This window comes from Camelina sativa, chromosome 3 (assembly GCF_030686135.1).
Source record: "Camelina sativa cultivar CO46 ecotype springtype chromosome 3, ASM3068613v1".
In the NCBI taxonomy this organism is placed as follows: domain Eukaryota; kingdom Viridiplantae; phylum Streptophyta; class Magnoliopsida; order Brassicales; family Brassicaceae; genus Camelina; species Camelina sativa.
This window is the reverse complement of record NC_141882.1, coordinates 422,286-449,255: the sequence shown is the minus strand read 5'-3', so window position 1 is coordinate 449,255 and position 26,970 is coordinate 422,286. Positions and strand designations below refer to the sequence as shown.

The 26,970-nt window shown below is 35.6% G+C and overlaps 7 protein-coding genes across 10 annotated transcripts; 4 read left to right on the top strand and 3 right to left on the bottom strand.

Annotated features, from left to right (window-relative positions):
• Window positions 1–2,273: 2,273 nt before the first annotated feature.
• LOC104759339 (cytochrome P450 78A6-like) lies at window positions 2,274–4,452 on the bottom strand. The gene is made up of 2 exons (XM_010482283.2): window positions 3,323–4,452; window positions 2,274–3,166 (listed from the first exon to the last, which is right to left on the bottom strand). The coding sequence occupies exons 1-2, from the start codon at window positions 4,316–4,318 to the stop codon at window positions 2,540–2,542; spliced, it is 1,623 nt and encodes a 540-aa protein (XP_010480585.2). The 5' UTR covers window positions 4,319–4,452; the 3' UTR covers window positions 2,274–2,539.
• Window positions 4,453–6,120: 1,668 nt separating this feature from the next.
• Window positions 6,121–7,795, bottom strand: LOC104759330 (ras-related protein RABA3). Its single transcript, XM_010482279.2, has 2 exons — window positions 7,398–7,795; window positions 6,121–6,830 (listed from the first exon to the last, which is right to left on the bottom strand). Exons 1-2 carry the CDS (start codon window positions 7,661–7,663, stop codon window positions 6,377–6,379), a joined length of 720 nt encoding a protein of 239 aa, XP_010480581.1. The 5' UTR covers window positions 7,664–7,795; the 3' UTR covers window positions 6,121–6,376.
• Window positions 7,796–11,190: 3,395 nt separating this feature from the next.
• LOC104759292 (DNA-directed RNA polymerase III subunit RPC10-like) lies at window positions 11,191–12,419 on the top strand. 3 transcript variants are annotated; one of them, XM_010482240.3, is made up of 4 exons: window positions 11,191–11,376; window positions 11,473–11,612; window positions 11,717–11,807; window positions 12,046–12,303. In XM_010482240.3, exons 2-4 carry the CDS (start codon window positions 11,508–11,510, stop codon window positions 12,168–12,170), a joined length of 321 nt encoding a protein of 106 aa, XP_010480542.1. In that variant the 5' UTR covers window positions 11,191–11,376; window positions 11,473–11,507; the 3' UTR covers window positions 12,171–12,303. The 3 variants fall into 3 exon arrangements, with proteins under 3 accessions (XP_010480542.1, XP_010480556.1, XP_010480548.1); XM_010482254.3 differs by having other exon boundaries at window positions 11,236–11,376; window positions 11,488–11,612; window positions 12,046–12,419; XM_010482246.3 differs by having other exon boundaries at window positions 11,236–11,376; window positions 11,453–11,612; window positions 12,046–12,419.
• Window positions 12,280–16,578, top strand: LOC104759313 (bifunctional fucokinase/GDP-fucose pyrophosphorylase). The gene is made up of 7 exons (XM_087507546.1): window positions 12,280–12,933; window positions 13,068–13,320; window positions 13,489–13,853; window positions 13,950–14,076; window positions 14,171–15,181; window positions 15,260–15,978; window positions 16,090–16,578. The coding sequence occupies exons 1-7, from the start codon at window positions 12,280–12,282 to the stop codon at window positions 16,480–16,482; spliced, it is 3,522 nt and encodes a 1,173-aa protein (XP_087363672.1). The 3' UTR covers window positions 16,483–16,578.
• Window positions 16,576–18,483, top strand: LOC104738670 (protein LEAD-SENSITIVE 1-like). The gene is made up of 2 exons (XM_010458851.3): window positions 16,576–17,231; window positions 17,690–18,483. The coding sequence occupies exons 1-2, from the start codon at window positions 17,138–17,140 to the stop codon at window positions 18,373–18,375; spliced, it is 780 nt and encodes a 259-aa protein (XP_010457153.2). The 5' UTR covers window positions 16,576–17,137; the 3' UTR covers window positions 18,376–18,483.
• Window positions 18,484–18,559: 76 nt separating this feature from the next.
• On the top strand, window positions 18,560–20,246 carry LOC104759266 (uncharacterized). Of its 2 annotated transcripts, XM_087507547.1 has the most exons (3): window positions 18,560–18,955; window positions 19,452–19,600; window positions 19,923–20,246. In XM_087507547.1, the coding sequence occupies exons 1-3, from the start codon at window positions 18,770–18,772 to the stop codon at window positions 20,062–20,064; spliced, it is 477 nt and encodes a 158-aa protein (XP_087363673.1). In that variant the 5' UTR covers window positions 18,560–18,769; the 3' UTR covers window positions 20,065–20,246. The 2 variants fall into 2 exon arrangements, with proteins under 2 accessions (XP_087363673.1, XP_087363674.1); XM_087507548.1 differs by lacking the exon at window positions 19,923–20,246 and having other exon boundaries at window positions 18,591–18,955; window positions 19,452–19,604.
• An 864-nt stretch (window positions 20,247–21,110) lies between these two features.
• Window positions 21,111–21,655, bottom strand: LOC147946456 (uncharacterized). Its single transcript, XM_087496817.1, has 2 exons — window positions 21,606–21,655; window positions 21,111–21,489 (listed from the first exon to the last, which is right to left on the bottom strand). Exons 1-2 carry the CDS (start codon window positions 21,653–21,655, stop codon window positions 21,111–21,113), a joined length of 429 nt encoding a protein of 142 aa, XP_087352943.1.
• Window positions 21,656–26,970: the final 5,315 nt, after the last annotated feature.

Genomic DNA, 26,970 nt, shown 5'->3' with positions numbered 1-26,970 from the left:
ACGATGCGCTCTGCTTGCTCTGGATTGGACTTTCTTCTTGCGTTACTCTCGTCTCGTTTGCGTCATTGAAATGCCAAACATTGACAATATTTAGTAGACGATGTCAAAAAAAAAAAAAAAAAAACTGTTTAGTAAATTTATGGTTATTTAAGTAGTATATATGGATAATTTATTTCTATAGGAATACAGGTCTGGCAACTACACCAACGTAGCATTGTAATTAGGAACGTAATAAATATAAAGGACTGTCAAGATCTTAGGCATGTTTGTCTCGTAGCTCTTCGCCATTAATAACTACTCTAAGTCTATAATGGCATCCATTTTAATATTTTAAATATACTTGCAATATAATTTTCAAGATTATTAAGTGTATAATTTTAATAAAATTTAAAGATACGTATTGATTACATTTTTTTTGTTGTTGGAATGATTTTACAGTTTTTGCATATATTTTTTTCTACTAAAATCGGTCCTTCGCCAAAAGAATACTGGCCGTTGAATGTTTACAATATACAATTTAGTAAAAAACAAATCATTTTTACTTCTAATATCACATTACATTTTTCTGTTTTTTTTTAGTGTAAATATATAGGAGAATGAAATTAGATATAATGGATAAACAGTACATGAATATTATCAATAGCATATAGACTCACCATGACACCATGTATATTTCACATCACGGGAAATTGTATTTTGATTTGACTTTTCGATACTTCTTAATTTGACTGAACCAGTTTGACCAACAGATGTATGATGTAAATGTTTTTTTTGTTGGTTATAATTTGTACTGCCTCCTTCTTGATTATGTTTTATGTGAAAAGCAACTGATCAAGACCGCGAGAATTATCGTTTCTTGGGTCTTCAAAATTAACTTAGACTTCTCGCTTTTATTGCGATTTATATATTAACTTTCAAAGACATAGAAATCGATATAATTCAGCCATGTACTACACAGTGAAATTCCCCCTCAAACATGACATAAAGTAATGAGTACAAAGGAGACTATTGCAAATAGTTTTGCATGTTAATTTGTTTCATGTTATTAAGGTGTAACATCTTTCACTGTTATTTGTTTCATTGTCCATTGCACCACATTTGAATTGGACATTTAAAATTAAAATTGTTAAATATGATACTATATTTCAAATTTTGTCACCCTTAGCCTTTCTCGTTTGAAAGTTTCACTGTTATCTAGCTACTTCGTTGTCTTTTATGCCATATTTGCAAGTTTGTTATCATTATGTGTCGTCTTTGCTCGTTTGAATCTCGTATTTAGCTTTTATACTCGTGTTTAGTTGCCACCATTGAGTTAAAATCGTGAGCACATATTACCGACGATAAGCCAGAGGAAGGTGGGGATGCCGTCAGTGAAGTCAATTTTATGTAAGTTGGTCTGATCTATATTGCTGTCGTCTCTTCTGCTTAATGATTGGTTCTCATGTAAATAGGCCATTGACAATATAATAAATGGGCTTAACCCATATTGATACTCTAATATCATAACCGACCCAACTAATGTTGCGTAATGGAGAGTTTAATATCATAACTGATCCAACTAGGCCTTTCATATTTTGACACAGAACCAACATGGAGAGTTTAATCCTTTACATTAAAGTCATGGGACTCTGAATCACACAATCAACTTTCAATACACTGAAATTTTCAAAAGCATTGCATTCCCAATTTATCGAATATATGTAAGAACACTGATACATTGGTCAACAAGTAAATAAAAAATAAATTATTTTAACGTTTCATAAGTCCATCACACAAGGTAGTGACATCATGTTAATAAACAGTCAGAAACACTAACCGAGTCGAACACTCCACGACGATACAGATTAATATAATGCAAAAGCCTTAATCTAATACTTCATTATATGATATAAAATCGTTATGTCTCTTGACCGACTTCTTCATAAGAAATTTCGCAGCAAATTAAGGATGTCCAAACAATTTGGAGTAATATATAATTAGTTTTGCAGAATGTTATTCCGTTAATCGTTTCAACACGCGATATATATAGTAATTTATGTGGAATGATTCCTAAGATAATAGTTAATTGATTTTAAAGATAACTAGAGTTAAGTAATTTACATATTTCCAACATTTTTGGACTTTCTTATACCTATTTACATTTAAATATTTTGTTTATCTCTATTAAATATAGTGAGATAATTTATATAACTTGTATGACAAACATTTGAACAAAAATAAATAAATAATTGTTCCACCGAAACCATCCCTAATTTACCGCTGAGATCATCATATAGCATATCAATCAAGCACATCATGCGCATGTTTATAGTTTACCATGTTTTTTTTTTTAATAATTGATAATGTATATGTAACATATGATATATTTATTTTACATAAGACAGATACATTCATATTTTGATTTTTTAATCAATAAAAGGTAGGCGAATATACTTCGCTCTATAGGATACATATGTTTTTTTTTCCTTGAAGGTTTATTTAAATATACATCATTTTAGTTGCCAATATTGAAACATCCATGCACTAACCAAACCCAAGCTTACATCATCTTACGCCTCGGGTTTACGTTAACGGTAAGAGGACAAGCCATCTCGCACGAGAGCCTCAAAACCTCCGAGAGGTCTGGCGGGTTAGCCTCGACGCTTGGAAGCCACTCAAACTCATGCAAGAGCGTTGCAACCCAAAACGACACTGTCGCAAGTCCCAAATTCTTTCCAGGGCAAACCCTCTTGCCCGACCCGAACGGTGCCAGCCTCAGATCCGACCCCAAAACAGAGAATTCAGCTTCACCCTCTTTAGCCACGAACCTCTCAGGTTTAAACTCTAAAGGATTCTCCCACACGTGCGGGTCACGTGCTATAGCCCACATGTTAACCATGGCGGTGGTCCCAGCTGGCACGTGATATCCGTCTACGGTGGTGTCTGTTATAGAGAGGCGTGCCCACGAAAGAAGTGGCCCCGGTGGGTGCAGCCTCAACACTTCTTTGATCACAGCCGTTAGATACGTTAGAGATGGAAGGTCGGACTCGTCAACGGTTCTGGATCTGCCAACGACTCGGTCCAGCTCATCATGGACCGTTGATTGAACGTTGGGATGCATCACAATCCTCGCTAGCACCCACTCGATCAAAACTGCCACAGTGTCTGTTCCCCTAAATATCATTTCCTAACGGACCAACAAAAAAAATTTATAGACAAATTTCATATTTCCTTTAAAATCCTTCAAATTTTGTGCTACTAAAAAAACACTTACAATACATTTAAATAAATACTTGTAGGGACTGACTAGTTAATGATTTATAGAAGAAGATAAAATACTCACCCAAAGAACCGCAACCATGTCGGATTCTGATAATTTTTCGGAACCTTGAAGAGAATGTAACACGTCAAGAAAGTTGCCCGTGGCAGCACGGTGTTCATGAATGATTCGGCTCAATAACAGGCTCACTTTTGGTACGAGCTTGGAGCACCTAAACCGGATTTGATGGAAATCTAAACCAGCTAACCAAGGAAGATGGTCGGTCCAATTTAGCGTACCGAGAAGATCGTATCCTTCTTCCACCAAAGCCTTTAAGCATTCCGATTCGACGTTATCATGAGACTCCAACTCATACTCTCTTCCAAAAACAGTCCCCATCATGTTACACAGCGACGCTGTTTTGAGCAAATCCCGCACTACAAACGCGGATTCAGCGTTACGTGCAAACGCATTCACCATCTGAGTCACGATCACTCGTCTCTGCTCCTCCGAGCGTTTGATTTGCTTTGGGTTGAAAAGATGGTTCGAGCCTAACCGACGCAGAGTACGCCAGTAAGTACCATTGGGAGCAAATCCCATGGCTCGGTTAAACATCAAACCGTAAGCGGTTTCGTCAACTGGCCGGTCTGCAAAAACCGAACTGTTAAGTATTTCCTTTGCCACATCAGGATGACACGTCACCACCACTTTAGTATCACCGAGACTAAACGCCATGAGCCGCTTGGCGTTACTTATCTCAGCAACTGACGCTATGCGCTGATGAGCCACGTGGCTTGACCTTAGGCTCATGCTTCCCACAAGTGGATATCCTCTAGGACCGGGAATGAGATTCTTGGATTTTCGATTATAGCCGAGAGAGATAAACCGGCGAGTGAAGATGTATTTTCCCCAAGCCGGTCCACCCGGGATAGACCAAAATACGATGGTTAACGTAAACCAAGTGATAGCTGCGGCGACAAGGAGGGAAGCGAAATGTTCTTGCATGAAAATATTGAATTTTGATGCAAGAGCAAATACCCACAAATTTTCAATTTCGGTTCTCATATTCAGAGAAAACATTATGGATAGGATAAAATGTTATTTTGTTTTTGTGTGTGACTTTTTTTCCGTTTAAAGGTTGTGATATAAGTTTGGGTCTTTGTGAGGCTTTAAATAGACGTACAAGATATGAAGATCTTAGCCAATTGCAAAACAGAGAATACTTGACATTTTAAATATTTATTTCAAAGTTATTTGTTGGTGCTCATGGGCATATGCTAACAGCCCAATATTCGCTCGTGGTCATCTATATGTATATGTCATGACATGTTTGGTACACTCAAATTACTATATGCCTTTATATAGAACTTTGATTTAAATAAACACGAAGTATTGAAGATTCTAATTACATCTGTTTCAATTCTCATTAAAATAGTCTATGAACATTACTATCGTCTTATGTTATGGTCCTCTTTTTATTATTATTATGTAGTTTTCTATTTCTTATACCTTTCTAAGCAAACGCATACGCAAGCAATTTCCATGTATAATAGTATGGTTTATATATGATGATTTTTATATCGTAATGAGTATATATGCATATCTTAGTAAAGTAATTTTCATATCTAAACGTAGTGCTTAATTAACAAAACAATATAAAATACTATGTATACGGAATTACTATTATTTTCAAAGATGCCATTTTCTGATGAGTCTCCTAGCAAGTTGTGAATGTGCGACTTTTTCTTCTGCAAATTGCTCCCCATTTGACTTTTCCTTTTGCTAGTCAACGACCTTTTCCTTTCACTTATCTACTTTTATGTATAGTTTCCAACTTTAGATATGTTTTTTCCACCCAACAATATAATTTTAGATTAAATAGAAGAAAATTTAACATGTAATTTTCGTCGTAAATAACACATAGCTACTACTACTACTACTACTACTATGAAGGCTAACTCTGTTTTTTTTAATGGCCTCGAGCTCCCAGATAAATATGTATAAAAAAGATCGTCCAAATCTTTCTATTTAAGAAAATAACTTAATAACACGACCACCAAATTTCAATATAAACAATATTTTAATCCAGAATCCAAACCTCTTCTACTCAAAACTGGTCTTAGTTACTGTTCTCATTTATGTATGACGACTATAAACAGCTAAGATGATTAGTCTTAACTTTGATGATATGTATCGTTTTTTTAAATATATAAACATCCAAAGAAGTGATTAATTTACATTGTTGTTGCAAGAATCTTTCTTTTGGTAATAGACATTAAACTAATCAGTAACTTTACACGTAATGCAGAGCAGCAGAGGTATCAGCATAGAAAACTAAGTCTAAGTGGTCACAAAACACTTAGTGGCTGATTAATCATATATATGTGCTTAATTAGATACAGTGTAAATATTGATGTGCTATGTGTTATAAATTTGATTATATAATAAAGACCCATTTTTTAGGTCATGAGAGAAAAAGCGAGTTTCTGATTGGAGCACTTCAAATTATTCGGTTGCATGCAAAAAAATAAATAGAATCATATCTTCCGTTGGATTTGGATTATATTCCAGATTCTAACGTGACACTCACAGTTGATGTCACGAAAATTATTATGAAAATATCTGCTTATATTGTGAACGTAAAGTAATTCTGATACAAATCATAACACTTGTTATCTTAGACAAATCATAACACATTGTTATTGTGATCCCATATTTACCACTAGTTAGAACAAGTAAAAAGAACATTACATCGGAACACAGTTTTGTTTCATTGATCCCTAAAACGGTCATTAACATATTTTTTGACAAGTATATCATTTATTCATTTTTTACTGCTACGTCTTTTCGTCGCCAACCATAACCATAAGGTTGGACGGGAATGGTTCCAAATTTTCGATTGAATAGATCTACTTAGGATTTGACAGTACAAAAGAATCTGAATTTGTATACATGAGAATGTCAAAGACGACAGAGAGATTACGAATGAGCTAGACACATGAGTAGTGAGCTTTTGACAGTGATAAGCACCAACCACCTGGAATAAGGAAAAAGGCCAAATAACCATATATGGGCTTAAAATAAAGCCCAATAATTGGCTCAATAATGTTGTTGATTTTATGGCCCATCAATCAAAACTCAACACGAGCACGACAAAGCTTGTTCCTTGTTGATCTTGCTAACCTCAAGATCCGAACCAGAGATCACATCAATCCTCGAACCGTCAAGCTTCACGGTGGCTGCACCGTCAGATTCTAGTACTTTTCTTGACACAGCAACGCGACTGAAAATCTCCTCGAGTAAACGGAAAAAAGCGTCGTCTACGTTTCCGCCGCTTAGTGCCGAGACTTCCGAGAAAAATAGCCGTTGGGTCTCGGCGAGTTCGACGGCGTCCTCCGTTGGAACGGCACGTTTATCATCGGCGAGATCGGCTTTGTTTCCGACGAGCATGATGACGGCGGAATCGTCGGCGTGAGCACGTAATTCCTCAACCCAACGTGCAACGTGGTCGAATGAGACGCGTTTGGTAATGTCGTAAACCACCATCGCACCTAACGCGCCTCTGTAATACGCGCTCGTCACTGCTCTGTATCTGATCGCCGGAAAACGCCATAAATAATTTAAAAAACTAATATTTTTTCAGTTGAATAAAAATTATACCTAAACAAAATCTTGCATTGCAGACCAAATCAATTAAACAAACGATTATTTTAATCCATAAATTATAAATATCTTGATTCGTGATCCTTAGATTACAAAACGAAGTTCAACTTTAGGTTTATTATATAACATTTAATTTGGACCCGAAAATACAATATTTGACTTATGCAGCAAAGTTTTCGGTGAGTTATTGTATTTCGCAAAACTAGACAAAAACAAAAATATAGAAAAGAAATATGACATTGTATTAACCAAATCAAGAACACCGACCATTGGTTATTCAAATCCATATGCCATTCTTATTTTATTTTTTCTAAACATATAGTATTAAACAATTTTGTATAGTTAAGATAAAAAATCAAATCAGCCATATCTAAAATTATCGTGATCCAAGAATACGAAACTCTACATCAAGTTGAATCCAAAAGTGAGATTCAGCTTCGATCAAATATATAAAGAATGGTCAATGTGTGTAATAGAGTAAAGATACTATTAATACCTTTCTTGACCGGCGGTGTCCCAGATCTGAGCTTTAACGAGTTTGCCCTGAAGAGTGATGGTCCTTGTCTGAAACTCGACACCAATGGTTGATTTTGAATCATAACAGAACTCGTTCTGCGTAAAACGTGAGAGGAGCTGCGTTTTCCCGACGGCAGAATCTCCAATGACCACCAACTTGAACACGTAATCGATCTTTTCCGGCAGCGTCGGTTTCTTTACGTGTTTGTTACTCTCCGGCGACTCTCCGCTCATCTCTTCGTTCATTATTGCGTTGATGAATGAATGAACCACACAACAACAAACAAACAAAAAAACTATAAAGTCTCTTTCGAGTAAAGTGGGAGTGAGTGAAACAGAGAGTAAGGGGGAGAGAAATGGTTTTTGAGTTATTTTTGTTTTTATGGTTGAGTACGAATAAACCGAACCGAATTTAAAATATATTGAACCAAAATCCGATTGGGTAAGACTGGATAGAGATTCAACATGTTATAAGAACAACCCCAAATCCTTCGTATTTTTGGTTTGGTTTTTAGTCGTCAACATGACCCAAACCGAGATGAATTTTAAATGTCCTAAAGTGTTATAAACGAAGACAGCAACAATGCTCTGTGCATTATTTTAATTCGCTTTTATATGATTTCTAAATGAATATATATATATATATATATATATATATATATAGAGTCATAGAATACTAATAAAGCTGTGAGCATGGACCGACACAATTTAAAACGTAATTATTTTGCTAAATCAATTTATGGATTCAACATGAAACCTACAATTTGTCTGGAGACCACCTTAAAAAGCTTTTATATGCTCCATGAATTGTTGTTGGTTGTTGTCTACTCCGACTTCATGTATGAATTTATTGTTTTTCTTCTTTCTTTCTTTTCCTATTGTTGCTGGAAATTAGAAATTAAATATATTGGTTGTAGTATATATGAGAATATGATAAATCAATTGATTATTACATATTTGTTGTTTTCAATCAAGACAACTTTCCTAACGAATTAATAAACTACGTACACATATGGAAATGGTGTAAAAAAGATTTCTGTAAACGGTAAAACTTGTTTCTAATTACATTTGTTGCTATAAAGATTTGTGTACTTTTTTTTAATTACATTTGTAAATTTTTAACAATAGTTAAATAAAAAGTTCATTTATAGGTTGATTTTATCCATGATGTGTTTGTTCAAATTTTTAGTTGTCATTGTCAAAACTATTTTTGATTAGGTTTATTCAATTTTTTTTTTCTCACCAAGAAAAAGAACTTCAATTGGAAATATATATTGGTTGATATTAATTACCGTGGGTCGTCCATGTATATTTGCATCATCGCCAAGTATTATTAAGTTGTAGCTTAATCATTACACTCAAAATATACATCATGTACTACAGTAAAACCTCTATAAATTAATACTCTATAAATTAATAATCACTATAAATTAATAAATTTTGCTGGTCCCAAATCGGACCAGTGTAAAAATTAACAATATTCGATAAGATAATAAGATAATATTTTTTTTGAAATCTCAATATAAAATATGGTCCCAATAATATCATAAATTAATAATCATGTATATATATATATATATATATATACTGATATAATAGTGCATGTTTCTCCTAAAACTCATTTCTATAGAACAATTGTAATGTTGTATTTTCAAACTATAATGATATCTCTAAAATATTTTATAACATGTCATACAAATAATTAAATTTTAAAGTTTTAATTTTTAGATATGCATCATTTACAATTTGATAATTAGACAGATTATTAAAATATGAGAATTGATATTATTATTATTCATAAATTTGAATTTATGTATGTCATGTGTATAAGTCAATTTGTTTATAGTATTTGTAATTTATTGTCAATAATGCTTTATAAATATTGCAAGTTCAATTCCTAAACCATAAAATTTATAACATCCGAAAGTTTAATCTTATGTTGCTATAATTGTTCCAATTCATAATTTAAAAAAATAAACAATTAAAAATATATCTATAAATTAATAATTATTAATTTACACTATAAAATAATAATTATTAATTTATAGATAAATTAATATCACTATAAATTAATAAAACGTCTTGGTCCCAACATTATTAATTTATAGAGGTTTTACTGTACTTTGAACCACTTGATTAGCATATCTAATATAATTATTTATTTCTCAAATGTGCCACGAATTTGACTCTTATTTGCAAATTATTATCTTAGCCGCATTTCTAGTCAAACAAAAATAAATTTATTTGTGGATTAGACTTTTTACGAATTTATACATTTTCACAATGTATTATTGATCTTTCAGATATAAATTTGCCGATTACGTAGTAGAAATACAAAATGTATCATTATATAAACCATAGTTTGACCTACTTTAAAGGATATGAAAAGTAATATTCATAATCGATTATTGATTGATTGGACATTTTATGTACAAGGGATATGCAATTCTTTTTGAGCAAAAAAATAAAAGATATGCAACTCTAAATATAATTTGTCTATTCTTTGTATAAAATTAAATTGTCGTTTATAACCTCTAACTCACCATTGATCGTTACAATAATCATATTAGAGTTTTAGGTGTTATAGTTTTTTCAGCAAAAAACATTATATATATGATAATATTTTTTAAGGTGATGTAAAAATATAAATAACAAATCATAAATAAAACTTAAAAATAAATATTTATTTAATTTATATCAACAACATATAAATCACAATATACTTAGTTAAAACTAGAAAAGGGCAAAGTTCTGATCGTTACCACCCAGAACGTCCCAACCAAGAGAGTTTCCACCAAAAGCAAGATAACGACAGTAATCATCCATCATCGTTGCATAGTCTATCCTTGCGTTAAAGGGCAAAATTCGTAGGAGCACATGAGTAGATGTACCACTGACCAGAATGATTCTCGATAGAACCGCAAAACGATTTTTTTATGAGAAAATAGACAATGCTTGCAAAGAAGAATATGACATCGTAGTTTTAAATCTGTATAAGTATAATAGACGACTTTATTTATTATAATAATTGATGTGTAATGTGACCATTTTAATATACAGTAAAACCTCTATAAATTAATAATGTTGGGACCAAAACATTTTATTGATTTATAGTGATATTAATTTATCTATAAATTAATAATTATTATTTATAATGTAAATTATTAATTATTAATTTATAGGTATATTTTTAATTGTTTAATTTTTTAAAAATTATGAATTGAGACAATTTTTGCAAAATAAGATTAGAATTTTGGATGTTGTAAATTTTATGGTATTGTAATTGAACTTGAAATAATTAAAAAAAATTATTGACAATGAATTACAAATATTATATACAAATTCACTTATACACATGATATAAATATTCAAATTTATGAATAAGAATATCAATTATCGTATTTTAATAGTCTATCAAACTGTCAAAATGTAAATGATGCATATTTAGAAATTGAAAAATTTAAAAAATTTTAGCTGTTTTATGAAATGTTATATAATATTTTATATCATTATAGTTTGAAGATACAACATACTTAATTATTAATTTCTAATATTATTGGGACCATAGAGATTTCAAAAAAAAATATTATCATATTATCATATCGAATTTTGTTATTTTTTACATTATACCAAAAAATCCGACATCAGTATTGTTGCCTAGTTTTAAATCTGTATAAGTATAATAGATGATTTTATTTATTATAATAATTGATGTGTAATGTGAACATTTTAATATAATATTTCTTTAGCGAGACGAGATCAACTTATTAAATAAGCCCCATAAGATAGAACAGTGGAAAAAAAGAAGGGTTCAGGATGTTGAATAATCAGTAAGATTGGGGGTTTAAATAGAAATAAGAGAAACTTCGTCCCCTTATTCTGTGTGTAACGGCGACAGTCTTGAGAGCAAAAGCGGCGGCGGCTCGGCGACGGTGGGTTTTTTTCTTTTCTTACCGGAGGTAATTTAATTCAGTAGAGCAATGTATTCCGAAAACACCCTTTATATCTTAATCTGTGAATCTATCAGTGTTGTAGTTTTGTGAATTGATTTTTAGGAGATTTTTTACAAGAGAATTGATCGGTGAGGAAGATGGAGTTTTGCCCGACATGTGGGAACTTGCTGCGTTACGAGGGTGGTGGCAACTCCAGATTCTTCTGTTCCACGTGTCCATACGTCGCCTACATCGAAAGACAGGTCTTTATCTGTCTCTTTCTCTTCTTCTACCCTTTTTCCCCCAAGAAAAAAAAAAACCCTTTTTTTTTAGATATCTCTGTTCTTGTCTTTGAAATTTTTGACAGGTGGAAATAAAGAAGAAGCAACTTCTGGTTAAGAAAGCCATTGAACCTGTTGTGTCTAAAGAAGATATACCAACAGCAGCCGAAACCGAAGGTATTCACTATTCCGAGTCTCTTGTCTCCTCCTTATTCTATATTATAGGATTGGGATTAGTTTAGTCCACGATCTGATACACTTAGTTAATTAGAACATGGTAATAAGAAGATTTAGGGTTTATGAATGGTAACATCATCGGTTGTGACTTGACTTCTGCACACTTGTTATTGCTTAGCTAGACTAGAGCATCTTTGTTTCCGTATGTTTCTCATTGCGGATTTCTTTTGTTGATCAGCTCCATGCCCGAGGTGCGGCCACGACAAGGCATACTTCAAATCAATGCAGATTCGTTCAGCTGATGAGCCAGAATCAAGATTTTATAGATGCTTGAAGTGCGAGTTCACTTGGCGTGAAGAATGATAATGATGATCTTTATTCACCTCTGACTTTGCTTATTGAAAACTTTTTTTTTTTTTTTTTTTCTACTTATGCTATCTTCTTTGAGTCTGTTTTATTTACCTCATTGGCAATGTTGAAGATCCTCTGCTTTCAACCTCTGCTTTCAACGAGTTTCTCTAAATTAAAAGCAATCGGATATTACATAAATTCCGACTGTGGAAAAGTTTTGATCTTTTTTGGAAGTACAAGTTTTGAGAGAATATTCATTCATTTGGTTTGTTTCCAGATCCACACGACAACGTATTGGTTGCATTTAGTCTTTGACTTTGACCCGATCCGTCTTCTGGTCTGTTTAAAAAAAAAACTTCGTCTTCTTCCTCTGTCCACTAAACCCTCCAGATTTCATTTTTTTTTTCTCCCATTTCTCCGGCTACGAGAAACCATAATGTCTTCTGGATTCTCGAAAACCAAGCAGAGGAAAAAAGCTGACTTGGCCACGCTTTTGCGCAAGTCATGGTACCATTTAAGGCTTTCGGTGCGCCATCCCACTAGGGTCCCGACTTGGGACGCGATCGTTCTCACTGCGGCTAGTCCTGAACAGGCTGAGCTGTACGAGTGGCAGCTCCGGCGAGCGAAGCGCATGGGACGAATAGCTAGCTCCACTGTTACTTTGGCTGTTCCTGATCCAGATGGCAAAAGGATCGGGTCTGGTGCTGCCACTCTTAACGCCATTCATGCTCTCTCTCGCCATTATGAGCAATTAGGTTTAAATCCTGGTCCCGAGGTAAATTCTGCTTTCTCAATGATTAGTAGTTGTGGAAGGTTTAGCATTGTGCCATAAACTCTCTTTGTTTCACTAGATCTGTTTGTTTGATCTCGTCTTTTTGATGATTTGTCGGTTATGTTGATGATGATCAGGTGGAAGTTGCAAATGGTACTTGTCCTACGGAGTCTTCTCCAAAGTCTTGGGTTAGATTCCTCTCTCAAAAGCATGTGCTGATGCTTCATGCTGGAGGCGACTCCAAAAGGGTTCCATGGGCAAATCCTATGGGGAAAGTGTTCCTCCCACTTCCTTATCTTGCAGCTGATGACCCTGATGGTCCTGTTCCTCTCCTTTTTGATCATATACTGGCAATAGCTTCATGTGCAAGGCAGGCTTTCAGAGATGAAGGTAAATTTCCGTACTTTTAAGTGACATATTCAAATGTTCTCGTTGTCTATTGTGCAGCTTGGTGTTTAAGCTACATCAAACAGAGAAAAGTGTGGTTTTGTCGTGTGATATTTATGACTAGTTTTAAGGGTTGTCTGGAGGCTGTCTTAACTTTTTTAACTTGTGCAGGTGGTTTATTCATTATGACTGGAGATGTCCTCCCTTGTTTTGATGCATTTAAAATGACTCTCCCTGAAGACGCAGCTTCCATTGTTACTGTGCCTATCACTCTTGATATTGCTTCCAATCATGGTGTCATTGTCACATCCAAATCTGAGTCCCATGCTGAAGGCTGTATTGTCAGTTTAGTAAATGATCTTCTGCAGAAGCCTACAGTAGAGGAGCTTGTCAAGAAAGATGCAATTTTACATGATGGACGGACGCTTCTTGACACTGGGATTATATCTGCAAGGGGGAGAGCATGGTTGGACCTGGTCGCTCTTGGATGCTCATGCCAGCCCATGATCTCAGAGCTTCTAGGCAGTAAAAAGGAGGTAACTTTCTCATATTTATGCAGCTTGTGCATAAAAAAACCTTGTCCTTGGAAATGTATTGGCTTCTTACAGATATTTGGTAATGGTTTCTGGCAGATGAGTTTGTATGAAGATTTGGTGGCTGCATGGGTTCCTTCAAGACATGATTGGCTGCGAACCAGGCCTTTGGGTGAACTTCTTATTAACAGTCTGGGGAGGCAAAAGATATACAGCTACTGCACTTGTATGTTTGTACTGATCACCAGACTATCTAAACTGAGAAATTTTTTGATTGCATTTGGTTACTTTTCTAATTCCTTTGTATCATCTTGTGTCAGATGATTTGCAGTTTTTGCATTTTGGAACATCAAGTGAAGTACTGGATCACTTAAGCGGAGATGCTTCAGGAATTGTAGGTCGAAGACACCTATGTTCCATCCCTGCAACTACGGTTTCAGATATTGCAGCGTCTTCTGTTATATTGTCTAGTGAAATTGCACCTGGTGTCTCCATTGGTGAAGATTCACTTATCTATGATTCAACAGTTTCTGGTGCCGTACAGATTGGCTCACAGTCCATAGTTGTTGGTATTCACATCCCAAGCGAAGATCTTGGAACTCCAGAGAGTTTCAGGTTCATGCTTCCGGATAGGCATTGTCTTTGGGAGGTCCCGCTGGTGGGACATAAGGAGAGAGTAATTGTGTATTGTGGTCTCCATGATAATCCAAAGAACTCAATATATAAAGATGGAACCTTTTGTGGTAAACCTTTGGAGAAAGTACTGATTGATCTTGGCATTGAGGAAAAAAATCTCTGGAACTCGTATGCTGGACAAGACAGATGTTTGTGGAATGCAAAATTGTTCCCGATTCTCACTTATAGTGAAATGCTGAAGTTGGCGTCGTGGTTGATGGGTTTAGATGATAGTGGAAACAAGGAGAAGATTACCTTGTGGAGAAGCTCACAACGTGTAAGCTTAGAAGAGTTGCACGGATCAATAAACTTTCCTGAGATGTGCAATGGTTCCAGCAATCATCAAGCTGATCTTGCGGCTGGAATCGCTAAGGCGTGTATGAACTATGGTATGCTTGGGCGAAATTTTTCTCAGCTGTGCCATGAGATTTTACAGAAAGAGTCATTAGGATTGGAAATATGCAAGAATTTTCTGGATCAATGTCCCAAATTTCAGGAGCAAAACTCCAAAATTCTTCCAAAGAGTAGGGCATATCAGGTAGAAGTTGATCTTCTTCGAGCATGTGGGGATGAGGCAAAAGCTATAGACTTGGAGCATAAAGTCTGGGGAGCAGTTGCAGAAGAGACTGCTTCAGCTGTGAGATATGGTTTTAGAGGTAAAACCTTGCTACCTGCGTTTGCTAATACTTTCTTTGACAGATAAACCTGGATTAACTCTTTTATTTGTTCTCCAGAGCATCTGTTGGAATCAAGCGGCAAGCCCCATACCGAGAATCATGTTTCTCATCTGGATCGAGTTTTTCAACCAAGAAGGACAAAAGTTGAACTACCAGTGCGAGTAGATTTTGTAGGAGGTTGGAGTGATACACCTCCATGGAGTTTAGAGCGTGCAGGTTGTGTCCTGAACATGGCTATAACCTTGGAAGGTTCACTTCCAATTGGCACAATCATCGAAACAACAAGTCAGGCTGGAATCTCAATCCAAGACGATGCTGGAAACGAGCTACACATCGAAGATCCGATAAGCATCAAGACACCATTTGAAATCAATGATCCATTCAGGCTTGTTAAATCTGCTCTACTGGTAACCGGCATTCTCGAAGAAAACTTTTTCAAGTCCACAGGATTAGCAATAAAGACATGGGCCAATGTACCTCGTGGCAGTGGACTAGGAACCTCTAGCATTCTAGCTGCTGCTGTTGTGAAAGGACTTCTTCAAATATCGAATGGAGATGAGAGCAATGAAAACGTTGCAAGGCTCGTCCTGGTTCTGGAGCAACTCATGGGTACTGGAGGTGGCTGGCAAGATCAGATCGGTGGGTTATACCCAGGAATCAAATTCACTTCAAGTTTTCCAGGAATTCCTCTGCGTCTTCATGTCGTTCCTTTACTCGCCTCACCAAAGCTAATCACAGAGTTGGAGCAACGTCTCCTCATTGTTTTCACCGGTCAAGTAAGTGACAACAACAACTGAAAGGAAAAAGAGTATTATTATATTAGCAATATATATTTAAAAAAAAACATGCAGTTACAGTCTCATTCATTCATGCCTTCATTGAAACAGGTCAGGCTTGCTCACCAGGTCCTACACAAAGTTGTAACAAGGTATCTGCAAAGAGATAATCTCTTGATTTCAAGCATCAAGCGGTTGGCCGAACTGGCAAAATCAGGGAGAGAAGCGTTAATGAACTGTGAAGTGGATGAGCTAGGGGAGATAATGTCAGAAGCATGGAGATTGCATCAAGAGCTCGATCCGTATTGCAGCAATGAGTTTGTGGATAAGCTTTTCGCGTTTTCACAACCTTATAGCTCAGGTTTTAAGCTTGTAGGTGCAGGTGGTGGAGGATTCTCTCTTATATTGGCTAAGGACACAGAAAAAGCAAAGGAGTTGAGAAAGAGATTGGAACAACATCCAGAGTTTGATGTCAAAGTTTATAACTGGACTATCTGTACTTAATTAATATCATCAACGTCATTTGTAACGCCTTGTTATTGATTCTTTTGTTGTTGTTGAACCTTTCAAAAGAAGAAATAAAGAAAATTATACGTTAAAGATGTTTTTATTAGATAAAGTTGGATGCTTTCAGAAACGAAATCGAATTTGACAGACAAATAAAGCAGAAGAATCCGAGGTAGGCATAAACGACGTCGTCGCTGATACAATATCCTTTGCTTGACCTGCTTGACCAAAGTCGTTCTCTTTCTTGCTTGCTTCGGGGTTGGTTACTTCATAGTTCAACCACCAAGTTATGGAATGACGACATTACCCTCGCCTGGAATCAAGGTCAAAAGGCCCCGGATAATTAGGGATTCGTCATCGATACTTTTTGGTCACCTCGTTGGTCTCGCATTTGGATTTTGAGATAACTAACGCCGTTAAAAGACTTCCGTAACGGATTAGTTCAACAGCTCCAGTTCCTTCATACAATCAAATGACAGATGCTCACTCCAAGAAAACGTTACTTTTACCTATAATCTCGCTGACGTCAGATCCCACCGTTAGAGCTCACACTTGTAAGCTGTAGCACCGTTTCCTGCATTTTCCACAACTAAGGAGGAGAATAGCTTTGTGTAGAGAGAGAGAGGAAGAAGAAGAAAGAAAGAAAGAAAGAATGGGTTTGCTTACAAACAAGATGGAGAGAGAAGAGTTAAAACCAGGAGATCATATCTACACTTACAGAGCAGTCTTCGCTTATTCTCACCATGGTATAACTTTAGATTCACTCTTCCCAAGTTTCTTCCTTTCTTTCTAGAGATAACTCCATTGTTTTTAGTAAAGATCCGATTTTGTTAATGCAGCTCTTGTCTTTTGGTTTCTAGCTACTCACTTTTCGATTTAATGACTTTAACTAGACAGATCTTTATGTTTTAGGAACTGTAAATTCTCAAAGTTAATGACTTTATCTAGACAGATCTTAAAGACAAAGGGTCTTTACTTTGGTTTAATTGTATTCAAAGTTCCAATCTTTGCATGACCTAATTTCACACTGGCCCAGTATTTTGTTTGTTATTCATCTTCTGCTGTGATCTGGTGGACTTTATGGATTCTTTGATATTTATTCACATTTTCAATATATTTGATCCTTATTACCTATATGTTCATGAATTGATATTTGTTCTATAATGGGCTTTGATTTTATTCTTGGCTACCAATATTTTTGCAGGGATCTTTGTCGGTGGGTCCAAAGTTGTTCATTTCAGACCAGAACACAACCCCATGGAGTCATCATCATCAATATCAATATCATCTTCCTCTGATGATATCTGTTCGATATTTCCTGATTGCGGTTTCAGACAACCAGAGAGTGGAGTAGTCCTTTCTTGCTTAGACTGTTTCCTCAAGAACGGCTCACTCTACTGCTTCGAATATGGAGTCAGCCCACCCGTTTTTCTCACCAAAGTCCGCGGGGGAACTTGCACAACCGCGCAATCTGATCCAACTGATTCAGTCATCCACAGGGCAATGTACCTCCTACAAAACGGATTTGGCAACTACGACATTTTCAAGAACAACTGCGAGGATTTCGCGCTCTACTGCAAGACGGGATTGCTTATAATGGATAAGCTCGGTGTAGGGAGAAGTGGTCAAGCTTCTTCAATTGTTGGTGCTCCTTTGGCTGCTATTCTCTCTTCTCCTTTCAAGTTGCTGATTCCAAATCCAATTGGTGTAGCAACAGTTACTGCTGGAATGTATTGTATGAGTCGGTATGCTACTGATATTGGCGTTAGAAGCGACGTCATTAAGGTTTCAGTTGAGGATTTGGCTCTCAACCTTGACTTGAAGACCATTGAGCAAAACGACGAAGGAGAAGAAGAAGAAGAAGATTCTGATACCGACTATGTTAGGTGACAAATATCACAGTTCTGTTAAAATCGTCAGCTTGTTGTGCTTTCTTTTTCAAATGTTTGTAATGAAAGATGATTAATCAAGTGCAAATTCTATAAAAACGTTTGTCAAGTGAGAATACCAAAAACGCAACCGTTTTAGTAAGCGTATGTAAATTAATAAATATCTCAAATCCAATAATTAATTAATTCCACTGTAGATGCTAAAAAGGAGTCGTCTTTCACGGGCACACATAATTAAAACCAAAACAATCAAAATCCTTCTTCTCGGGCGAAAGAGAGAAGTTTGTGATCTGGGTTTCCAATTCAGGTGTTAATATAAGATTTTGATCGATACCCATCTCTAAAGAAGTCGAGACTCGATCCGATCGATTAGGTTTGTAGGGGGCGGAAAAAAAATGGCGAATCTGTATGTGAAAGCTGTGCCACCGCCGGATATGAACAGGAATACGGAATGGTTCATGTATCCAGGAGTTTGGACTACTTACATGCTCATTCTCTTCTTCGGTTGGCTCGTTGTTCTCTCTGTCTCTGGTTGTTCACCTGGAATGGCTTGGACTGTTGTTAATCTCGCTCACTTCGTTGTAAGTCTTCTTCTTCTCCTACCTTTTTCATGGTTCGATGATTGTTTTACGGCCTTCACTTTCAATTGTGACTTTGATTTTAGATGATCGATTGATTTGTTGATTTTGTTTCCTTTTTTTTCTTTTTTTTTTTTCTCGATTTCCTGAGATCTGGGTTTGAATCTAGTTATGAGTTTGTTAATTTGTTAAACAGAAACCTTTGAATTGATCTCTTGGGCTATCAGCAATTCCCTAGTGCATTAGGGTTCATAATCAGATTTGTGACTGTGTATTGATCAGTATCATTATCATTAGGTTTTGAGTTTTGGATCAGGCTTCGAAATAAGATACAGTTACCTCGGTATCAGCAATTTTTAGTTGATCAGTTTGATTAGGCTTTTTGGGGTGACTTGTATTGGCATTGCTTGATCAAAACACCAAACTTAGTCGAATCTTGAGTTACTCTTTGGAAAGTTTGAAATTTTGAGTAGCATTTGTGGATATTTGTTGTTGTCAGGTAACGTATCACTGCTTTCACTGGATGAAGGGAACTCCTTTTGCAGATGACCAAGGAATCTACAATGGTTTAACTTGGTGGGAACAAATGGACAACGGTCAACAACTTACCCGCAACCGCAAATTTCTCACTGTAGTTCCTGTTGTCCTGTAAGTCTCAACTGCTTGTTCCTTCATATCTCAACATTCTTGTCTGTTTCCAATCTACAATTTCTTAGCACTTGTTTCTCTTTTGTTGCATATATTCTTGTATCTCATATGTTGTAAAATTCCAAATTCGCACTATCTAAAACGGACTTATTCTAGAGGACTCGGGATACCCGATAATGTATCTAAACAAGAGCTGCATATCTTGTTGAACTTGAGCTCTTTATCTGTGTGTCTTTATTTTTTTTGACTTTATATTAAAAAATTTGTTGGCATATGGTTTTTTGTTTGGGTTTCTTAATTGATAGTTTGAATATGAAATCAGGTACTTGATAGCATCGCATACAACAGATTACAGACACCCATGGCTGTTCCTCAACACACTAGCTGTGATGATCCTGGTTGTTGCCAAGTTCCCCAACATGCACAAGGTACGCATCTTTGGCATCAATGGTGAGAATAAGTAAGTTTCCTTTTGCGGTAAAGAGAACACCAGGAAGAAGAAAAAAACCAAACATATATATGTATAAAAATGTTCATATGAGTTGGTTTTAAATCGAGGGTTCATGCTTTTTGTTGGATATTTTGTAAGTAACTAATTTTGAAGCTTTGATCTTGTTCCTTTTAATATAAACACGAAATTCATAAATCTCTCTCCTTCTATCTCCCCACTTTCACTTCCAGGTTCCAACAACGTTACATATCATGTAATGTAATCTCGGTTCGGTAATAATAAACAAGTTTAGGCTTTCATGTTAGTAGTACCTGAGCCTAATAATAATATCAATATGGGGGCATGTTGTGTGACTCATGAGTTTATCATCATAACGAGAGCGAGGATGTGTTTTGAACTTTTGATAGAGCTAAACAATGATGCAAGATCTAAAATAGCTAGTTAATGACACGTGCCATAGTGGAAGTCCACCTGTATGGATAGTATATGTCATGGTGTAGTACGTATACAACATATAGTTTAAAGTTTAAACCCCTCGTTTAATTTGTATAAAGCACTGGAAGAAAAAGTGATTTTTGTTTTGAAAGATTTTCGTGTTGATACCGTAGTCTAGTAGTTCAAGTCTGCACTCCTAGATTCTTGCACCCTTGTTCGACCTTCGACAAACTTTTTCTTTACAATTTCGCTTTAATGAAATACAAATATAATCTCGTTTTCTTCCTCATGTCTGCACTCCTTGATTGTGCCGCCTCTCAAATTTCGTTCATCTTTTTGAATTGCTGTTCTTGTGGTTTCAGAACTAATATGATAAATTTACAAAATAAAATCATTTTTCTAACTTAAAAATTATATAATTTGATGTTCCAAATTTTAGCCGTCAAACGTCTATCCGCCGGTTAAATGGCCGCTGAGGCCGAGTTTCAGAACACCGACAAAAAGATATTGTAAAATTATGTATTACTAAAGGTGGTGACATGTTTGAAATTCTGAGTAACTATTATCAAAAAAAAAAAAAAAAAAAAAAAAAAAAAAAGAGAGAGAGTAAAGCGCAATAGGGTATTATCTCTTGTTATTACGACGACAAGTGTAGAGCGTAAAGGATACAAACCATAACAAAGGAGGTATACCGAAAATGAGAGCAATGGTGTGAGAAATAGAATAGAGGAAGAGAATGAGAAGAATTACGCCAGCTAAATGACCACCATTCATGACGCCACCTTCAAAGGGACGTTCGGGGATGTTATTCTTGAATATGTGGATCCATATAGCCACACCAATAATGGTAGTTACGCAGTAGCAGGCCACGAAATACTCGACCATATGGTCTTTATGTGAAACTAATGGAATCTTGTAATGTCTAATATACAAGAAGGTTGCAACATTGAAGCCTATCAAAAGCACGTGCATGACCATGTCGTATATTACGTATCCGTTTTGCCTGCATACCCATACACCGATCAGAGTATTATTTAATGTCTAGTAATTTTTTTGATAAAATTTAATTTCTAATAATAATAAAAGGCAGAGTAAAGAAAGCTCGTTGTTGAGACTCACCACCATGGACGCCGTCGGATCGGAGATTCATCGATGGTAGCAGGATTCATGGCTTCGTTTCTTGGTGTTCTCACCTTAGTAAACATATATATATATATATATATATATTGATGTTGACCATATTCATGGCGGTATCTAAGGGTTAGATAATGTCATATATTAACGAAATCTTTTATATTCTTATCTAATTAATTATATCCCCTATATTATTTAACGTTTTTGTTTATTTTCCTATATATAAAATTTAGATTCTTCAATTTATTGACTTATTGTGATCGACTATTGATTCTATTAACTGATTAGATTATGTAGATCCTTCAAACAACAAAAAGTTTGATTAAATTACGATTTATTCTGTGAATAAGTGACTCAAATACAGAGAGTATGAGAAAGACTCTAAAGGAAGTAGAAGTTTCTAGACTAGCTCTCACTCCATTGGCACGTGTGGAGCACGTGTGTGGGTTTAGTCACCAACTTAAGGGGTAGAAGAGAGAGAGATCGATTGGGTTGGTGAGTGTTTTAACACGGTCGGTCGATGGAGGTTTCAACCACTGTACGGATATGATGGCCCTAAATTATATATTAAGCTTGAGTTCCGAGACGGGCCTGCTCATAGTTCTTTCACGGAATCGATCGACGAGTTCTAATATAGATTAGGTTTCAACATATTTGAAATAAGATTTTAATCCTTGACTATGGTTTTCTTGTTTCTAAAGAATATCAGTAAAAAACACATCAGCTGAAACTCATAGATTCAAACGGAAGGTTCTCAGCTGAACCAGAGAAAGGTTTCTTTTTGTCTCATCTTCCTCGGACCACACACGAAATCGAACCCTTTGAAGTTTAAAACTACTAGGTGCTCTGCTTTCACACAATGAACAGAGTCAGAACTTAGGAAACTAAAGCATATATAATATGGCCATGAATTGTATGCAAGAGATGTTCAACGTCAGGTGCAGTAAGAGGTGTTAAATTCTTGGAGGCAACGACGGGAAAGTTGAATCTTTCAATAAGACCAAGTCCATGCAGTAATGATCAAGCTAGCCACTGGTTGCTGCTATTTTGCTTGAGACTGAAGTTAGGACTTTCTGGTTTTCACGATTACCTTTCCTTTTTAATGGATTGTTGGAGAAAAAGGTTTAGTCGAATGTGAGCTGGACAATGATATTAATGAACTGACGTACATGTTGTTTAATATTTCTGCTGTCATAAACTACGAATGATTACTTAATTAGTAAACTTATAGTGTCACTCGCCTCTCCCTTATGCTCACAGCCATTCCTGCCGCTGCTCTTACCGGAGACCATGATGCGGCTTGAATGAGACAAAGAAATGTATTTTTTTCATGCTTACCATTGTATATAAGCAGAGGGTCTCTGTTTTTGCTACTTTTGATTGGTTTCATTATCTCACGGGCCCTAAAATCTGAAATGAAGAGAAACCCTAGCCTCCATTGGTCACACATGTGGAATCAAATTGCTTTGTTTTTGTATATAGAAAAACAGAAGACAGAGTATCTCTGGTTTTCTCTGTCCTGAAAAGAAAAGAAATGACCTGAGTTGTGATTATTATGTAACATAAATATTATAGAATCAAGTACATTTCATCTACAGAAACACACATATATCTCTGTTTTCCAATCTACATCATTGGCTCATACAGTATGCTAAATTCTCAAATTCATTCACACAACCTAAAAAAACCGGACTTGTTCCAGAGAACTCGGGATACCCGATAATGTGTCTAAACAAGAGCTGCATTTATCTAGTTGAAAAGCAGAGTGTCTCTGTTTTGCTACTTTTGATTGGTTTCAGTATCTCACGGACCCTAATAATATCATCATGAGTTACGTATCATCATAAGGCGAGCGAGGATGTGTTTTGATTGAGCGCAATAATAATGATCCAGTGTACAACGAAGAGCTAAAATTACTCTAACCTTCCAATTAAGTCTACATTATTTTCTAAAAAAACTTTTTTTTAAAAAAAATTCTTTAAATTTTCATATTATATAAGATAATATTTTTAAAAATTTACTGATACAAAAATATAATATAATGACGGTAACTTAAAAGGTGGTGGCAAGACTCCTTTTGAGTTGGCTAATTACGTTCAGAAGGTGATCGGTGGAGTTTTGGGATTCGAATGCACTGAACTTACAAGGAAGGATAAGTATCTGTTGCTTGGAGGCAACGGCGAGAAGGTTGAGTCTATCAATAAGACCAAGTCCATGGAGTAGAATAGTTACCTGGTAATAATATATATGCTTGGGAATGATGTTAGGTCTTTCTGGTTTTAGAAAGATAACTTTGTTTAAATGGATTGTTTGATGGGAAAATTCTAGCTAGTTGGATATGCACTGGATACTGAATTCCACTTGAATCAACGCACACGTACGTGTAGTTTACTATCATTACCCATAGTGTATACTTATATGGATGTTTTAAGTATAGTAATCTTACGTACTTGATGATAATAGAGAGTTTGTGCTCATCGGATTAAAGCATTTAACTTCTTAAGTTTTTACCAAGCATTTATAGATACACAAACTCTTTTTGCTTTGTATAATGTATGTCCAATGTATTTATAAACTCAGACCTTAATTTTGGTCCTTAATTAATAAAGTCATTGGAAGGAAAAAAAAAATATACACAAACTCTTTTTTTTTTTTTTTTTTTAATACAAATAAATGTGGATAGTAAAGCTAGTTTGATTTATGTTTTGTGCTGACTGATAGATTATTGTAAAAACTTCATAGTAAAAGAAATTACAAACATAGAAGAAAAAGCATGCGGTTTGTGGTGTGGGTAAAGCAAATGGAACATAAAACATAAGAGTATAAAACAAGATAAATAAAAGCTTCCCCTCATGTCATTAATATCCGAGACCATTACAATGGAAAAATTGATCAAAAACCATAAACTAAGTGAATAGAAACCAAATGCATGAAAGAAAATAACATTAAACATAAAATAGCAACATATATTGAACATAAAACAATTAAAGAGGAAAGAGAAAACTAAGGGACATGAGGAAACTACCATTAAGTTCATGCATCAGGGACTGAGGGGGCTAGCTTGGCTTGCTTTGTAGCGGTCTTCCACGATTTTCAGAACAGCAAGGGTATTTTGATCCTCCGGATTGATGACCACCAGAAGCAAAGCAAGGTAGTTGAGGTTTCGTTGGGCTTCATCGTCTCCGGCGGGTGCGTCCTTGTGAGCATGGCCGCCAAACTTTCGTGAGGTTTTGGTGCAGGGAAATCCCCAAGGCGCCACTTTACCAAGGCATCGACCGCCATAAAAACAAACACCATGCCAGACCCCACCATGAAATAAATGCTTATACGTTCAAACATGGAATAGAAGAGTGCCCATAAGGCTACATACAAGCATACAATAGCAAGTTCGTCAAATATTCGCACATCTTTCCACCTGGACCTGAACCCAGCATCAAGGCAGGACAGTGTTGCGAAAATGATGCCTGCCCACCCAGCAGCACGACGGGCCTCGGTGAACTTATCAGCGGCGATGTACGTATCTGGCTTCACAGATTTCCCAGCAGCGTCGATGTACGTACCTGGCTTCATATTGAAGTAGAGCAAGATCACCGTAAGTAGACGAAAGCCAAGTTCCTTTGACAGAGTGGACATCATCGTGTATTCCGAATGCGTATAAACACGAAGCCATGATGTAAAGCCCAACTTCATCTTCTTTCTTCTTTGAAGTATCAGAAAAAAAAGAAAAAAAACCAAGCTAGCTCGAAACTGAAACAATGGAAAGTGACTGTATTTTGTTGATATTTTCTTTTCCGCACTCATTTGCTCGAGACGATGGGTCTTTTTATAACGACCGTCGAACCATCTGGAAGGTTTTCTATTTTCATTTTTCATTTTTTTATAAAAGATAAATATAGCATCTTTAAAATAAATGTAACATTAATACAATTTTATTCAGATTTGGCGCCACTCGATGCTTTTGCTTTTGGCCAGCTGGGTTTACTGCCTCACAGTGACACCAACGGCATTGTTACGTTGTACATTTTCAGTCGTTTACAGGGAAAGGAAATGGTCTGTGTTCAAGGTCCTTTTGTCTTATTTGCTCTTTTAGCCTGTTGAGACAAAGCTATATTTTAATTAAAACTATTTGTTGCTTCAAATCTGAGCACTCTTCATCTTGCTGCTTCCCACTGTTTTCACTATTTGATGAAAATAGAAAATCGGTCAAAGCAATGTTTGTTTTTTAATTCCTTCGAATTCTGAAAGTAACATTTGTTGTTTAGGATATATATATATATATAGTATATGCGAAATTCATTTTTCTTGCTTTATTTGACTGTTTTTTCAACCAAAAAAAAAAAAAAAAAAACAAATTAACTTTGAAATTGTGCCATACAATATTACTTGTGATGATACCCTTTGATGCATATATTTATAGAAACAAATTCAGAACACCTTTATCTTTTGCAGTCACATTGTTATATATTTAGCATCTTCAAAATAATTATAATATCTTCAATTCAAATTGTTTATAGGTTTGGCACCCTATGTTTTGGAAACCAAACATTTTGCTTAGTCAGATTCCAACGTAACTGTAGTTTCAAATTCAATCTCTCGTAGTCGTAGAGTATCCAAATTACAATTACTTATTATCACTTAACTTGTGTCTTTTTTTTTTGCGTTTAAGATATATATCGATCACATGTAAGCTAGATACCAACAACTAGCATTGTTCTGGTATTGTTTAATGCCTCTCAAAGATATACATTCTATCAACTAACTTATATATGCATGATCAGTCTAGGTATTACGGATAATTACGTCTACTTAGCGATAGCTTGTGGACTTTTGTAGGTAGGGCTTTTAGTATATTGTTTACGTCAATAACGGTTTATGTAAACCCTAGATAAACATGTATATATAGGGTCGTTACCCAAATCAATAAACATAAGTCAGTTTGATATCTAATTCTATACGGTATGAAAGCCCAAGGTTAAAATTCTGGTGGACCTAGAAAAGTGGATATTGATATGCCTCATGTTAACCCGAGTAATCGAGGTCCAAGAAGAGGTTTATTATCGGTCCAAATGGGATCGGTTCGAGATGGAGTTATCATCTCGAGGAGGCGTGTTAAAATCTCATATGTGGTCCTTGGTTTGAAGGGGAGATTGTTGGGATACAAACCAAATCCCACATCTGAAGTATGATAAAACTATCATTAATATATAAAGGGTTAGGGTCAATCCACTAATTGCCAATTGGTTTTTAGTTGGAAGTCCAAGATAAACCCAAATTTAACATGATATCAGAGCAACCATGCAAATTTAACAATTTGGCAAGACCGTCAAAATAGTTCGTAGTGATAATGGGA

What these genes read in the sequence shown, in the direction of transcription:
- LOC147946456 (XM_087496817.1), bottom strand. Translation starts at nt 21,655, where the DNA reads ATGAATCCTGCTACCATCGATGAATCTCCGATCCGACGGCGTCCATGG. An exon ending in ATCCGACGGCGTCCATGGTG is followed by an intron (nt 21,490 to 21,605) that starts GTGAGTCTCAAC and finishes ATGGGTATGCAG; the next exon opens with GCAAAACGGATACGTAATAT.
- LOC104759330 (XM_010482279.2), bottom strand. Translation starts at nt 7,663, where the DNA reads ATGAACGAAGAGATGAGCGGAGAGTCGCCGGAGAGTAACAAACACGTA. An exon ending in GACACCGCCGGTCAAGAAAG is followed by an intron (nt 6,831 to 7,397) that starts GTATTAATAGTA and finishes TCCGGCGATCAG; the next exon opens with ATACAGAGCAGTGACGAGCG.
- LOC104759266 (XM_087507547.1), top strand. Translation starts at nt 18,770, where the DNA reads ATGGCGAATCTGTATGTGAAAGCTGTGCCACCGCCGGATATGAACAGG. An exon ending in TTAATCTCGCTCACTTCGTT is followed by an intron (nt 18,956 to 19,451) that starts GTAAGTCTTCTT and finishes TGTTGTTGTCAG; the next exon opens with GTAACGTATCACTGCTTTCA. An exon ending in ACTGTAGTTCCTGTTGTCCT is followed by an intron (nt 19,601 to 19,922) that starts GTAAGTCTCAAC and finishes ATATGAAATCAG; the next exon opens with GTACTTGATAGCATCGCATA.
- LOC104759313 (XM_087507546.1), top strand. Translation starts at nt 12,280, where the DNA reads ATGTTGAAGATCCTCTGCTTTCAACCTCTGCTTTCAACGAGTTTCTCT. An exon ending in GTTTAAATCCTGGTCCCGAG is followed by an intron (nt 12,934 to 13,067) that starts GTAAATTCTGCT and finishes GATGATGATCAG; the next exon opens with GTGGAAGTTGCAAATGGTAC. An exon ending in TGTGAGATATGGTTTTAGAG is followed by an intron (nt 15,182 to 15,259) that starts GTAAAACCTTGC and finishes TTTGTTCTCCAG; the next exon opens with AGCATCTGTTGGAATCAAGC.
- LOC104759292 (XM_010482254.3), top strand. Translation starts at nt 11,508, where the DNA reads ATGGAGTTTTGCCCGACATGTGGGAACTTGCTGCGTTACGAGGGTGGT. An exon ending in TCGCCTACATCGAAAGACAG is followed by an intron (nt 11,613 to 11,716) that starts GTCTTTATCTGT and finishes AATTTTTGACAG; the next exon opens with GTGGAAATAAAGAAGAAGCA. An exon ending in AACAGCAGCCGAAACCGAAG is followed by an intron (nt 11,808 to 12,045) that starts GTATTCACTATT and finishes TTTGTTGATCAG; the next exon opens with CTCCATGCCCGAGGTGCGGC.
- LOC104738670 (XM_010458851.3), top strand. Translation starts at nt 17,138, where the DNA reads ATGGGTTTGCTTACAAACAAGATGGAGAGAGAAGAGTTAAAACCAGGA. An exon ending in CTTCGCTTATTCTCACCATG is followed by an intron (nt 17,232 to 17,689) that starts GTATAACTTTAG and finishes ATATTTTTGCAG; the next exon opens with GGATCTTTGTCGGTGGGTCC.
- LOC104759339 (XM_010482283.2), bottom strand. Translation starts at nt 4,318, where the DNA reads ATGTTTTCTCTGAATATGAGAACCGAAATTGAAAATTTGTGGGTATTT. An exon ending in ACATGGTTGCGGTTCTTTGG is followed by an intron (nt 3,167 to 3,322) that starts GTGAGTATTTTA and finishes TTGGTCCGTTAG; the next exon opens with GAAATGATATTTAGGGGAAC.